This window comes from Stegodyphus dumicola, chromosome 3 (assembly GCF_044657685.1).
Source record: "Stegodyphus dumicola isolate Sdum_Otavi_A_Nest chromosome 3, ASM4465768v1".
In the NCBI taxonomy this organism is placed as follows: Eukaryota; Metazoa; Arthropoda; class Arachnida; order Araneae; family Eresidae; genus Stegodyphus; species Stegodyphus dumicola.
Window position 1 is genome coordinate 56785728 of NC_140770.1, and position 15894 is coordinate 56801621.

Sequence of the window (15894 nt, forward strand, 5' to 3'; positions counted from 1 at the left end):
TGTTAAGCAATGTTACCACTGAAAACCTTTTTTTTTTTCTTTTTTTTTAATTCACACATACCATTGTATTTATGACAGATAATAAGGATTCTATAGCAGAAGTTTCATTCAAAAAAATTAAGTAAGTAAATATTTTTTTTACCTTGTAACATGTTATCACAACATGCTATTCAGCAAAGCCTGTATCAAAATAGAAAACCAAAATTTAAGTTGCATTTATAACTAACATAAATATGTAAAAATTCAATGAGTCATTTTCAAAAATAATATTCATATTAGTTTCATATGAGAAAATTTTACAATCACATTAACAAGACATAGAAATTATTCCTTTTAAGAAATGACGCAGATTTTATTAAAATGAAAATTTTATTAGACATATACATTCCAAGATACACTTTGCATTTCTGATGCTTTACAGCTGTGAGTGGGGAGAATAATGTGAAATGTATATACAGAAAAGATCATACAGTCAAACCCACGTTATAATGAATTTCAAGAGACTCAAAGTTTGGTTCACTATATTGGATACGAACAGAAAAAAAAAAAAAAAAAAAAAAAAAAAAAAATTATTACACAAGAAAGTGTAAAACTACTAGCAATAAAATAGACTTCTACATATCAAGGTGGCTGATGATACACAGGGCCAAAAAGCGTAAGAAGTAGTTACATTTATTATATGTGCAATCATTAAAATTGTTTAATGTTCTTTTTCAGTTTCACCATATGTTAATATATTTTATACAAGGTGTGACACAAATAAAACGAGACTGGTCCAATAAATCATTATACTTAAAAATTCCGTTCTCCGTAACATTATCACTTTCAAAGTAGCTCCCCTTCAGCATTTGGTGCTGCCACTGCTGGTAACAATTCTAGAATGAGGGTTTTGGAAAACCCTTCAGGAGATTTTTCGTTTTTGCCTGAACCTCTTCAGCTGAGGTAAAATGGGTTTTCTTTAAGTAAAATTTAACTTTAGGAAATAAAACACATATAGCCAAATAAGATGAATAAGGAGGATGCCGCATAAAAATAATGTTTTTGCTGGTCAGAAACTGCTTGACAGATAGGCCGTGTGAGCAGGTGCATTGTTCCGGTGCAACAGCCATCCATCACTCCACAACTGTGGCCTTTTTTTTTCCCTAATATTTTCACAAATTCTTTTTAGTACTTCATTGCAGAAGTATTGATTAAAAGTTTGACCACTGGGCACCCACTCAACCATGATCAACATGCTGGGTGCCTGCACTTTCATCATCTTCCACACTGTCACTTTCCCCTGAAAACCACTTACGGCATTCAAACACACTTGCATGAGACACAGTTTCATCTCCATAAGCCTCGGTTAGCATTTGAAATGTTTCCTCCATGGCCGATTTCTTAAGTTTCACACGAAACTTGATGTTGATTAGATGTTCGGTTTTTACATTAGACATTTTTCCAGCAGAATGCAGTTGCACATGTTACTCAATGACACAGTACTCCCTACTGGCGTGGTTGGTTAAGTCGAAATTGGTCTCACGGATAGAGGAGATGTGTGGCATGATGTCAACAAAATAGTTGTTGCCAACTCACTCTGTTTTCAATCTACACACTTAAGTCTCTTTTTGTGTGTGTGTCACACCTTGTACGATAAATTACTTAGCATAAAAAGACATGGTTCACACTCTGCTCTCGAAATCCATTTCCTCTCTTTCTAAAAAATGCACTTATAATTATGAGTAATCATTTCCATGACACAATGATATTTTATTGCACGTCTTGGTTTTCCAAGAAATAGATGTTACATCTGCTCTGTGTATCCTTCACTTACAGCACAATTAAATGTGGAATGACCATAAAAAGGAACAATAACAGAAAGATGTTTTTTGATATCCTAAAAACTTAAATACTGCATTTCTTTCATGTATATTCCTCCCACCCTGGCATTTTAGCGGCAGGCTCACAAAACATTTTAAATATTCGCATAATTTTCCCCTTTCTCTCTTTTTTCCAATTTAGGAGAGAATGAGCTCTCCTAAATTTTTTAATTTATTTGTAGTGATGGTTTTCTTCTTCCTAACAAAGCCCTGAAAAACTACCTCTGAAGGTCTTGCGAAACATTTCTCTTCTAACTGTTGAACTTTATCCTAAAGGAAAAACCAACCCTCACAACAAAGCAAACATGGAATGAAAATCAGTGTATGATTTTGCCGAATCGGCTGCGTGTTCACCTTCTCTACTTATTTATGGATGATTTGAGAAATAAAGAGTAGCAGAGACAAAAATAAGCATAGATGAGATTTGAGTTACAGGGAAGTAGAAATGAAAATGTCTTATTATATATTGTAATATTACTGTGTATTCTTATTGAAATATAGGTTTTCTTTTACAGAAGAATTAATGTGATAGTTACTTTATCAGGACTTGTGTTCCTCTTTACTTGCTTTGGAAACATGAACTGACCTGACTCGGAACAGGGAGCTTACTAAAGCTATGTTCAATAAATTGTGAAGTAGACAATACACACAGGAAGGGTATACGAAACCCTTTATTTTTCTATCTTTACAGCGATTTCCGGAACTTCGGAATACAGAGACCGACCACTTGTGGTCTGAACGTAAGAATATAAAAATACTAACTAAAACTAAATTTGGATTAATATACAAGTGCCTAACTTCAAGATTGGCCATTATTTAACAAAATCCGTATGTAGTACAGAGAGCTGCTAAAACTATGATACGTTTAAAATTAGCAAGAGGATTAAACCTCTGGCCTTGAAGGCAACCAGAAACCGAGTAAAACTACTATGGCAAGCGGCCTGCTTCTAATAACTCCTTCCTCCCTCTTGCTTGGCAAAAAGCCGCAACTTAAGTATTTGGCGTTAGCAAGACAAATTTGCATAAATAAGTTAAAGCTTTTAATTCTGGCCGGAAGTAGAAAATAAGAAGTGATAGTAAAGATTTAAAATAAAATAAACGTTAGTAAAACTTAGGATCCTTACAACTTGTAGTTTATATATGAGTATTTCTCATTCCTTATGCTTTACTATAACAGAGAAATTAAATGATTCGTATTATTTTTCCTTTCTACTTTTGGATGATAAAGGTAGTAAAAAAAAAATTGGGAGGAAATAAAATATGCGAAGAAATACAGTATTTATAAATTGAAAGATTAGTGATTTTTTTCAGTTAAAATTTACTAAAATTCTGAACAAATTATGAAATATACAATAAAAAATATAAATAAAACAAGGATATCTTAAACTTCATTATATTCTATTTTCATATGCTTGGAAGTTTGCTATAGCCATGTAAAATAATACTAAGTGCATTGGAAACTGAACAGGACCTAAACTTTATTCATTATATATGGGGATTTGTTGTACATTAGGTTCACTACAGCGAGGTTTGACTGCATTTACATAACTTTGAGAACCATGATAATCTGAGCACAGTTCTTATTACAATACATAAAGGATTTGACACATATATCAAACATTAAACAATACTTCACTAAATTTTTGTACAAGCTGAACGGGAAAACTCAGTTTTTAAATGATCTGAAGAAAAATAATACTAACTTTTGATAATGAATGCACCTCCCTTTTAAGCTCTTATGCATGCATGCATTCACATTATGATTCAATTATCACTGTTTTCAAAAATATAACAACATTCTTTCATTAAGGGGTGTTGGAACCCCAAAATCTTCAAAAAACTGTGATTTCAGATTTTTGCATTTTCAAATTCTCTACACATTTATCTTTCTAAAAATACCATCCTTTAATCTCTATGAAAATTAGAACTGTGAAAAATCTAGTTTTAATTTGTCATCGACTGGTTTGATCAAAGAGGATTTTTACATAAAAACACGTTTTTCTCCAAACATGCTTTTTTTATACTCGATGTACCTTTTCTCAGGAACTATTACTCACAGGTACCTGAACTTTTTATGGCTTATTTATTAGGTTTCCTAATATTTACTGAAATTGCTTTTTGTGATAAACCAAGGGGAAAAAATATTAAAAATTTTTTTGTGTGACAAAAATGCTAAATTTTACTATGCCTAACAAAATATTCTGTAAATTACTCTAAAATTCAAAATGTTTAAAAAGCTTATTTCAGTATAATCAGATACGTATACTTTAACTACACAAAAAATATCAAGCGTGTATCTCCAGCAGATTTTGAGAAAAGGTACATCGAAAATGGCCAATTTAACATTGTCGGTATAGGGGTTGCTGATACCCCTTAATAAGGCACACTTTTTCACAAAAAACCAGATGGAAATCAAGGTGAAGCTTATACATATAAATGATTAGAAATAAGTACAAACATGTGGCTACATAGCAGCACATATTTAAAGACTAAATGTATGGTTAAGTCGCATTCACATTTCATCAGCTTTCACACTTCCCAAATGAAAAAGTATTATAAATGGTAAACAGGCTATGCATGGCTTATCCTCAAGATTTATTTATTTTTTTAATTAGATAAAAACTAAGGATGTGGCTTATACACATGAGAACATGGTACATTCTATGCATCAATAACACCAATCCTGATAATTAAATGAATTGCCTCTTTTCAGTAGGCTGAACATCTATTTATCATTATGTCCCCAAGGGATTTTTTTGGGGAGGAGGCAGAACAGGTATTGAATTTCATTTCAACAAACATTACTATTTATAACATTTAAACATACTTTTCAGTTCCACAAGACAAAATAAACCTTTTCAAAAAATTCAAATTATTTAACTAAAATATAATAATTTATAATGTAACTTTTATACACGTATAGCCTAACTGTATGTAGTCATCTAAATGAATTCCACAGTTCTTTAAAAGAAGATACACTGTGCTGTTATCTTTTATTAAGTTATTTAACCTGAAAAAGCTTATTCATAATATTAAGCTTAATCATAATATGCACTTTCCCCCCATTAATATTTACATGATATCCTAAAATCTTGAATTATTTAATGAAAGTTTTTTTTTAATGAAAGCTGCACATTAATCTATATAGTATATAATCATCAAAATGAATTCCACAGTTCTTTAAAAGTAGATGCACCGCACTGGTATCTCTTTTATGTTATTTAAAAACCAATGAAAAAACTAAAAACATGCAAATAAAATTTTAAAGTTCTGTTCTACCAGGCTTACAGAGAACAAAAAATTCTGATAGACAGCACTTGGATAATCTGGAGTAAACAATACTAATAATAATAATAATAAGCTAAGTTCTTTAAATACCTTAGTTAACCACTTGCGCTACGACTAAACTTCACGGTTGCAGTGCCGTGTGCTACAATATAACAAGCGGTAAAGTGTCTCATTTACGCCGCACCGCATTTGCGAATGCAATCCAGAGCTGTAACTCGTGAAATAAACAATCTCATTGTTAGGCGACATGTGCACCACATTATTTTCATTTTTGCGATAAATGCTTATCGACGTGGTGTTCACGTCGCTCGCGGTTTGAGAAAAAAGCATCTCGACGTGCATGGCACGTCTTTTTAGCGCAAGTGGTTAAGAAAAAATGCAATCAGATATGTTTAATAGCTATATACAAGTATATTTCAGTTTGAGTGCCACCATGAATTCTCAATGTGATTGCTATGGCGGGGAAAAAAAAAAAAAAAAACTGGGGGTGCAGACATAAGTAGCATAATATTAAAACTTTTCAGCCCTTAAATAAAGATATATACATATACATTCAAAATACTTGTCTTAATATCTTTAAATAAGTACACAGATATGAATCTTGAAAAGTTTCCAAAATATTAAAGCAATAAAACAATATAGAAGTTAATGGAGTCTAGGTATGCACCGGAAGAAGCATTCTGGAATAATAAAAAAATATCTCTATCTCACTTTAAGAATTACAAAGTTTCAGGGCCAAACTATTTGAAGAATGAAATTCTAAGCCACGAGTCTTATGTCTTGTTTCATGTTCTGCTGCTTAGTAATGAAGTTCTCTGTTTGCACATCACCGTCGGAATGTACCTTTGCACACAAATATATTCTTAGAAGCAAGCCAATTATTTTGCGTAAAACCTGTGCACAGCATGAGAGAAACATTTTTCCTCTTTCCAATCTATCAACTGTCAAGAATGCACTATTGGTCAAAATTTAATAATCTTTATATAATTCAGCTATTATTTAATATTAGAAACGTTGTTGAAGTACTAAATACTTCATAATTATATTTTTACATGTGATAAAGAAGAATTTACATGTAAGCATGTAAAGATTTACATTGCCTTAAATTACTAATTAGCAAATTTTAAGAAATGCGACAATCTGAACTGGCAACAATTTAATAAGCTATATATCTCCCCCCCCCAAAAAAAAACAATATGGTGACATGTCTTTAAAAATTTGCAGCTATTCGGAAAGTTACGATAAACCTGTGGTTTAAGTAGGCTTATTTGGAAAATGCATTTAGAAACAAATTTGAAGTATGTAAACTCAGAATTGTTTACACTGAATGAATATCGATTATTGCTCACAAAAAATTAAAAGGGTTTAATTTCAGTTAGAAAATATGATGTACAAATATCTATACTATTAAAATCTGTGCATGTCTGTCTGTTAATGGCATTATCTCCTCCAGAACGGCAGGGAGTTGAGTTTCGAGAGAAGTACCCTGTTTTTAGAAATTCGTGGGAAGCCATTTTGACCATTTTCATCTTCATAAGACTTTACTCAGCCAAAATATTAATTAAAAACTCCAAAAATGCTAATTTTCGCACTAATTTTTTCAGAGTGGCAACAGTTGTGTAAGCTGGAGATGAAAATCTGCTTTATTTCGACATTTTGCCACTAATCGCTTTCAAATCATAGTTTGTTAACACGTTCCCTGCCGCGTGGGCTGTATGTGCCCAACGCTAAACTTTCCGTTCAAGCCATTTGGTATTATCATTGTAAAATGAAGAATTTTTTTTAATTTATTATGCAGTCAATTATGGGCATCTTAATACTACTGCTGATGCCCTCATTTAAAACTGATATACGTACGATAAAAAAAATTATATGTGAGGATGCAACTTGCTTGGCATAGTAATGTTCAGCCAGGTATTTGTTAAACTAATTCCTAGAAAAATAAATTTATTGGTTTGTTGTGTTATGCATGTTAAACTATACAACCTTTCCTTGATAATTATGATTTTTGCACTATTTTAATTATTGCAAGACATACGTTAGAAACAAAATAATACAAATGTAAAGCGTGGGGCGCACGGCCTGAACGGGAAGTCTTCAAAAAACGGTCTGGCAGGGAATGTGTTAATAAAGAATTTTTGTGTTTTAAAAATATGAAACAAAAATAGCTCTGCTAAACATTAAATATATTATAAGGTTATATTCTGACATTGAAGAAAGCGTGCAATTGCATGTAACGTCACTGTACATTGAAAATTTTGAGTAAATGTCAGCATTTTGAATAACTAGTTGCTGTTGGTAACCCTTTGTTTCATATTAGAATAATTGACATGATATATTACTGCCACATCAATTCTTTAATTGATATTAAGAAAATGCTGTTATATTACAGTAAATTGAAACTAGGCCATTATATATAATTGAAATACTTTTGTTTCCTGGTTTGGCAACAAAAAAATTATTCACGAATTGGTTGTTGCTTGGAAAGAATGAAATGATTTCATTCATACTGAAATGTTTTTATGCATTTTATTAGCAGGTATACATAGAACTCATAAATTTTGCTTTGGTCGCAGCTAGTAACTTTGTATACAAGACCTTAAATTAATAATTAATTTTATTTTCAGTTTTTTAGTACATAGAACTTAATATTCCCTTGGCCGTAGCCCCCTCATCAGGCAGGCTTGCCCACTAGTATGCTGTAAAATATGGTGCTCCCAGATTTTGCATTTGGAGAGGGTGATTAATTTTGAGGGATGCTTAGATTTGCTACTTCTGAAGGCAGAATTTTTTGTCCTTTTTTGTGCTGGTGGTCTACAAGTCCAGTTATTAAATCATTTCAGATACCGGACATCTGGATTTCAAACTCTGTACTCTCTTTAGAAGTTATTTCAAAGTAGCATATTTTTCTCACTGCATATTGCTAAAGCATTCAGCGATGTTACAGGTCTTGGTGAGGAAAAATTAGCTAATATCGAATGACGAAAGTTGTTTCTATTGTCCCTGTGAATTTTGAAGGAACTGATTTTTTTTTAATTTAAAAAGCAATTAATATTTGCCCTGCTTAGTTTTTTCACTTTCAAAAAAGGCTTTCAACAACTTTGACTTTTTTTGTTAAGACTTCCGATTTTACTGGAAGCTCTGCGTAAAATGTTATGACTACAAACTTCTCAAAGGTAACTATTCTAGTCTATTACTGCTTTGATATCCATATTCAGATGTATCATACCCATTAATATACACTTCTTTTTAAGGTAGGATTCCATAACAATAAATTTATATTCTTGTTCATTAAAATCAAAAGTAGCTTATCAAGAATCAATTGAGGTTGCATCCAACAAAAGCACAGATGTTTTGAGCGAGTTGTTACGTCCATGATTATCCATAACTGGTACTAAATCATGATACTTGGTGGCAGTTTCATGGTCAACAAGATAAAATGTAAGCACCAAGTTAAAAAAAAAAAAAAAATATTTAGAAAATTATTAAGATTAGAGCTGTGCCACGAAACGAAGAAAATAATACACAAAAGGTTAGATTCTCCTTCTAAAAAATTTACTTTTTTATGTTTATAAAAATTTATATATTCAAAAAAATGCGAACTTAAAGTTAGGCCATCATATAAAAGTATTGCATTTTAGAAAAACAAATAGCCATACATTTTCCCAGCCAGCCCTCAACAATTAAAATTTAAAATACCCAGACATAAAACCAATGTTTCATTTAAAATCATTCAAAAACCATACTAGCATAAAGAAGTGAAACTTACAAATAATAAAGATTATTTACACATAAGCATTATACTTCTTAAAAACAAATTTATTTTTTACTCATATTATCATTCTGGCAAATTTCATAATCATTTCATGACACACTATTCTGTACCTGAGTTGTTCAGGATAATTAATTAATTTTAATGCACTAAACTGTGAATGTTATATCATGAATATGGACTTTTAAGAAAAACATCTTTGTGATGATAAACAGTAACAACAGAATTTTGTGGCAATACAATTTTAATATAAAATTTTACACTTCAGAATAAAAACTTAAAAACTGATGCATCACTTTTAAAAAGCAACAAAAATTAAACTGCAATTCCAACTTAAACACTGACAAAATTTTCAAAGATTTTTTAATATGCTTTAACTTAAAACACATTTAAAAAAATTTTAACAATTTGTATAAAATAGCCAACATGTTCATACTTGGAACATGAGACACATGAAAATGTTAAAATATTCAGAGTTTGCTCTTAACTACTGTCCCTTCAAACACAATGTATCAAATAAGGAAGACAAAATGAGATTTTACAAAATTTAGTCACTGAATGCTCTAAAAGTGAACACTTTTATACTTCTTGTTATGACTGAGGTAGAAAAAAATAAATTTCAGTAAACAATGCTTTTTACACTTGGACTATAGTACTATAAACTCTGGAATGAAATAATGGCACTTTGGTATAAAGTTATTTCCCACACGCTTATTTAGAAGGCTGGAATTACAAATAAAATAAGCGATCACATAAATCTACATGAGTCTCTTTATGCAAATTCTGACCAACTAAGTATGCCAGTTTGTGCGCATACTGACAAGGCGCAGGAACTCTCACTGTGCCAGGCCAGTTATAATACATATGGGTCATCTTGTAAGTAACCCTTTGAACATGCTCTGGCTTAAGTGTACTGGAATCATATATCACAACATAATGTGTCGGAGAAACAGTGCCTTGTCGTACATGTTGAGAAATTAGGAAAAAGTCATACCACTTTTTGCGGGTAACTGTGTGATCCAGAATAGATCCTGGCGGAGGATTTTCTAAAGTATTTGTCTGGGGCATTATGGTGTACATTCTTGTATTTATACGTTTTTGTACTACAATAACAGATAATGTGGGAGAATAGTCCACTGAGAAATGCTTAAAACAAGATGTCAATTGCTCAACTTCATATTTAGCAACATAATCCATCTGTCCATCCCCTACCCCATCTCGGTAGAGAATTATCTTATCTGGGAGCTTATGATTGATTTCAAAATATTTTCGAAGAGCTGAAATAAATAACATTTTAAGAGAATCACCCATTTCTTGGCCAGCTTTCTGCATGGTAGTCATACTATACCATCGAGTGCGATTTTGATTTATACTTGCCACAAAAGCTAAAACAGATCTTCGGCCTCTTGTCATATCATGATAGGTATCCAAACCACAAACCATTAGATTGTCCAACGGAATGTGTATGGACCAGAGTTCTCCTCCTAGCTTACAGTTCATTTGAAGAGCTATTTTCTGAACAACACTTCTTAATTTGCGAACATCACTAATGGTTTTCAAATTGATGGCCTGGGAAGGTATAGGCATTTCTATACAACACAACTTCTTAACTGCACTATAACGATCATCTCTTGGGGTAGGAAAAACAACAACAACAATTTGAACAGTTGGATTAATTACTCCTCTCAAAGCTTCACAATAACTTTCAGTACGATCATTGACCAATTCTACTGTTTGTGGTGGATTAACATTTATACCCATAGCAGGACAAACAGTACGAAGCATTTTTATAAAGTCTCGAATTTTACCTTGTTCTCGTTTAGGAAACACAATGACCCACTTTTCAAAATTGACAGGGACTAGAACAGGGGTCGTAACAGCTTGTCGTCCCCAGTCAGCTTCAGGACTTACATGTATTACATTGTTTCTTCCAAAATTTAGATCTTCAGACTTTAGAAGTCTTCCTTCTAAATTAAGTGGTCTAGGATCTAGCTCTAAATTCCAAGATAGAAAGCAAGCTTTAGCTTCACTATTTTGATTGACATTATCAATATATTTCTGCAAGGTAAGCTGCCTACTGGTAGGATTTATACGAGTAAAACTTGCTATATCTTTCATAACTCTAAAATCATTTCTCATTGCATCAGTTAATCCAGTCATATAGCAAAGCTCAGGAATCAGACAAATCAGTTTTGTTTCTTCATTTTCTTTCTTCTTTTTGGTTTTACTCACTAAAAGAGGTTGTTTCATGTCTTTAATTTCAATGTCATATGATCTTCTGTAATACTCTACAAATGATATTTCTCCTCCATTATGAGAAACAAATGTTGAACAAGGGTTCATGTCCCATGCTATGTCATCCACAGAATACGTTTTGTTATTGTAGCGTGTAAGAACTACACATCCAATCAGATCCTTAGTTATTGCATCTCTCATATCACCTCCTCTCTGTTTTGATGCTTCATGCATCAAATCATGAGCAGTCACACTGCGTAGAACTCTGAATGAAGCATCACAATTTAGCATTACACCTCCTTCGTATTCCTGCACAGCTGTCACATAACCTGGCCAAATTTCCAACCTATGCTTTGGAACAGGTATTCCACCTTGAGGATCAAAGTAATTACGACCCACCTAAAACAGAATTTAAAAGGAAAATTAGTGTACATACTTTACATAGACTTCAGAGCTTTCAATTAAAATTAAATCATAATTCACTATATACTAGAGCAGGGCTGTCCAAATGGCGGCCCGTGGGCCGCATACGGCCCGCCAAACTATTTTGATGGCCTGCGAGTACATTTTACTATGAATAAATTTATGATACTAAATTATTATTATTAAAATTATTTTAATATGTGAAAATTTAAATCTAATTTGAATTTAAAGTAGGTACTATTTAGTTTGCGTAACTTCACTTAACCTGGCTGAATGAAGCAACAATCTGTTTAACATCTGATGTTGGTTAGCTCAACATTGGCGCCACATATTATATTTTTGGTTGGCTGTTCTTTATGTTTGGCGCACGATAAGCACACACTAACCTGCGCTATTTGGTTGACTCATGCAATTGTGCGAGTGCAGTCTTGTCTAGAATTTGTTGAGGGGTGAATGTGTTATAATATTATTAACTTAATTTCATATTTATTTATTAAAATAATTATTGAATATGAGTGCTACTAATAAAAGAAAAATAGACCTCGAAAATCGAGAATTTCAAGACCGATGGGAGATAGATTATTTATTTATTCTGAACAAGAATGGTAAACCACAGTATTTGGAATGTTTACAAATCATAGCTGTGTGTAAAGAATATAACTTGAAGCGCCATGATCTTTCATACATGAAAAAAAGTATCATTCGTACACGCGAGACATGACAATACCACTAGTGAAAAAACAGCTGGATCATCAACCGATTTATTTTAATCAAGAACCAAAATTTCAAGAAGCATCTGTAGCTGCATAGTTTGAAGTTTGCTTAGAAATAGTAAAGGCAAAGAAGCCATTTTTGAATGGAGAATTCATTAAAAAATGTGCCATAAAAATGGCTCAAGCATTTAATGACAGCGAAATGGTAAGAAAATTTCAAACAGTATCACTTTCTTACCAGACTGTAAGCCGACGTGTAAATGAAATTAGCATGCATGTCACTAATAAATTAGAAAGCCTAATCAATAGTTGCTGCTATTTTTCGGTAGCATTGGATGAAAGCACAGACATTTCCGATACAAGTCAAATGCTGATCTTTATAAGAACTGCAAATGAAAACTATAATTATTCAGAAGAACTTTTAAAATTACAATCATTACACGGAACAACAAAAGGTGAAGATATTTACAAACAATTAAAATGTTCAGTAGAGCCAATATGGCAGATTTGACAAATGCACTGATATTGTAACAGACGGTGCTAGAGCTATGATGGGCAAAAATATTGGGCTAGCGGGACTTTTCCAAAAAGAAGGAATAACATGTCGTATGTTACATTGTATTATTCATCAGGAGGCATTATGTGGTTTATCCCTACAACTAAAAGACGTAATGGACAAGGTTTGCAAAATTACTAATTTAATTCGCGGTTATTAATTAACGATTTATTAATTTAATAATAAATCATTCTCTTACACACCGAAAATTTAAAACATTTTTGGATGAATTTTAAACTGAGTATGGAGATCTGCTTTTACATTCGTTGGTTAAGTGCTGGAAAGTGCTTGAGGAGATTCTTTACACTTCGAAAAGAAGTTCATCTTTTTCTCACAGAAATTCCCGATGAAAATTTAACAGCAAATTTAGTTGATAAAAATTTTATTTATTCACTTGCTTTCCTAACAGACATTACAAATTATTTAAATATTTTGAATAAATCCTTGCAAGGACAAGATCAAAATGTGTGTTGCCTTTATAAATATGTTACTGGATTTAGAAACAAATTAAAATTGTTAAGGTTTAATTTGGAGCAAAATAATTTATTTCATTTTTAATCTTGCAAAGAGATCATCTATGAAGAAATGAAAGAATGTGATATAGAAGCGAATTTTAAAATATTTCTACCAAAATTGGATATGCTAATTACAGATTTCAATGAAAGATTTTCTCAATTTGATGATTTTAAACTGTCTATTGATTTATTTTATGTGATGCAATTAATATTGATATCAACTCCGTTGATCTTAAATATCAAATAGAATTATGCGACCTGCAGGTTGACCCATTTTTTACATCTCGTGGAGTAACTGGAATAGAAATATTCAAATTTTTAGATAAAGAGAAAGATTTTGGACTTCAAATTGTACCAATGTTCGGAAGTACATACATCTGCAAGCATGCGTACTCCGATATAAAATATATAAAGTCAAAATATAGAAACAGTTTGAAAGATTCCACTCTTGAATACATAATTAGACTCGCCATAACAAATATTGATGTGGACATAAAAGATATTGTTGTTAAACAATTACGGCCACAATGTTCTCATTAATATATTACGAATATTTTAAAGTTTTCTTTTTAGTATAAACAAAATATTTTTTTAATTAACATAAACTGACTTTTCATTTATCAACCTTCTTGACCCCTGAAATGTTTGGTGAAGAAAATATGGCCCGCGGGCTATGATATGTTGGACAGCGCTGTACTAGACTAACATCCTATTACCATTTGATATAAAAAGTTGCATATAATAAACATTATGAAAAAATACATTTGGCAAAAAAAAAAAAAAAAATTTCTGAAAACCAGAACTGATTTTATGAAAATGTTTCATATACTTTTTCACACTGAACAGTTCTTGTGAAAGTGACATGTGATGAAAAAAGTTACAATCAAAACTCATTGGTAAAAGTTTACAATTGGGTGCCCCTTGTTTATTGGTGGTTATTATTTTACGCCAAGATTGGCACCAGGAAGGCGCAATTTCAAGATGGACGCTACATGAAACCAAAATAAGAAGTCGAAGAATTGCACAAACTCCATGTCCATGTACACATCGATCTTTTTTCACTTAAAAAAACATCCCAGAATTGCACACTGCCTTAAACTTGTCCACATACACATCAATCTATTTTCATTTTAAAAAAAATCAGGAAGGGAAATGTTAAAAATATCATGGTAACCAGAAATGAGTTTTCGTAGCCAAACTTTTTTTAAAATTTGTCACTAATCGAACTGGCAACCAATTCTACACTAGAGCCAACTCATTAAATAATACACTCCCCCTTTTTACTTCCTTGTACGAAGTAAAAAGGAAGTATTGTAATCGCGAAAAGTTTCAGGCAGCATATTTCAACGAAAATATCCATTTTGACCGCTTTCGAATGCAATTTAACGATGTATTTGCGTGATATCTGTACATAAGGACAGAATAAAAGACTCTTTTCCTCCAAAAAAATTATAAAACTGCTTTAAAATGAATTCTGAAGAGAATTTTTCGTGGCGTCTGTACGAACATACTTCGGCTAATTCAAAAACTTCGGCCTCAGAACGTTGAAATTTTGTATATAGGATTACTATAACATGCAGATGTGCACCTCGTATTTTGGTTGCAATCGGTGGTGCCAAAAGTATATATATATATATATATATATATATATCCACTCTGTTACCTGACTCGGTGATCTCAGTTTCTTTACTCTTATATGATTGTAAATTGTACATTTTTTGCTTTAAAAATTATTGAATTATGTTGCTCTTATCTTCCGGTTAAGGTTTTTATGCCTTTAGTAAATCAGTATGCAATATTTTTAAAATTATCAACAATTTTAAAGTTGTTTAAGTGCCGCTAAGCCTAATAAGGTTTTTGATGGTGGCCATTGCTTGTTTACATTTGAAACAGCAGAATAGTGGATTTGTTGCAAATCTAGAGAAAATTAGCTTTGCAACGAGGATTAAGCATGATTTGATTCGCAATAATAAATGAAAGATAACGCCTTTCATTTATTATTGCGAATCAAATCATGCTTAATCCTTTCTGGAATTTTTTCAAGGATATAAGTGTTTAAGATTTACTTCGAAATTTTTAATACAGATATTTTGGGTTTTTATGTATTTTTGCCTTGTCGCAAAGTGAGAACTGAATTAATTGAATGACAAATACTAAATCGTCTGCGAAAAACTGTTTCTTTTTTGTTTTGTTTGCTTACATCGTTCTAGCTTTATTATAGTATTTGAATAGAACATGTGGCAACAATTAGATAATTCTTTAAATGATATAAATTTTGTGCATTCTGAGTTATAATATGAATATAATACTGTTAAGGAAATATATGAATATAATACTGAAAATGAATGAAATATAATGAATAATATATGAATGAATATAATACTGGAATACGATTATGAATATAATACTGTTAAGTGAAGCTAGCGCCAGAGTGCCGCTATGGTAAACAGAGTAAATTTTAAAGAATGCATTTATTCTATTGTCGTTTATGCGCTGTCGGCGAAGTAGGTTTAATTCAATCCAATAAGTTTAA

General features: G+C 31.7%; 1 protein-coding gene across 1 annotated transcript in view; it reads right to left on the reverse strand.

Annotated features, from left to right (window-relative positions):
- Positions 1-350: 350 nt before the first annotated feature.
- Positions 351-15894, reverse strand: part of AGO3 (Argonaute 3) — a 33864-nt gene continuing 18320 nt past the window's right edge. Inside the window, exon 2 of the mRNA XM_035370465.2 lies at positions 351-11553. Within this exon, the coding sequence (XP_035226356.1) occupies positions 9649-11553 (1905 nt within the window). The 3' untranslated portion in view covers positions 351-9648. The remainder of the gene's footprint in view (positions 11554-15894) is intronic.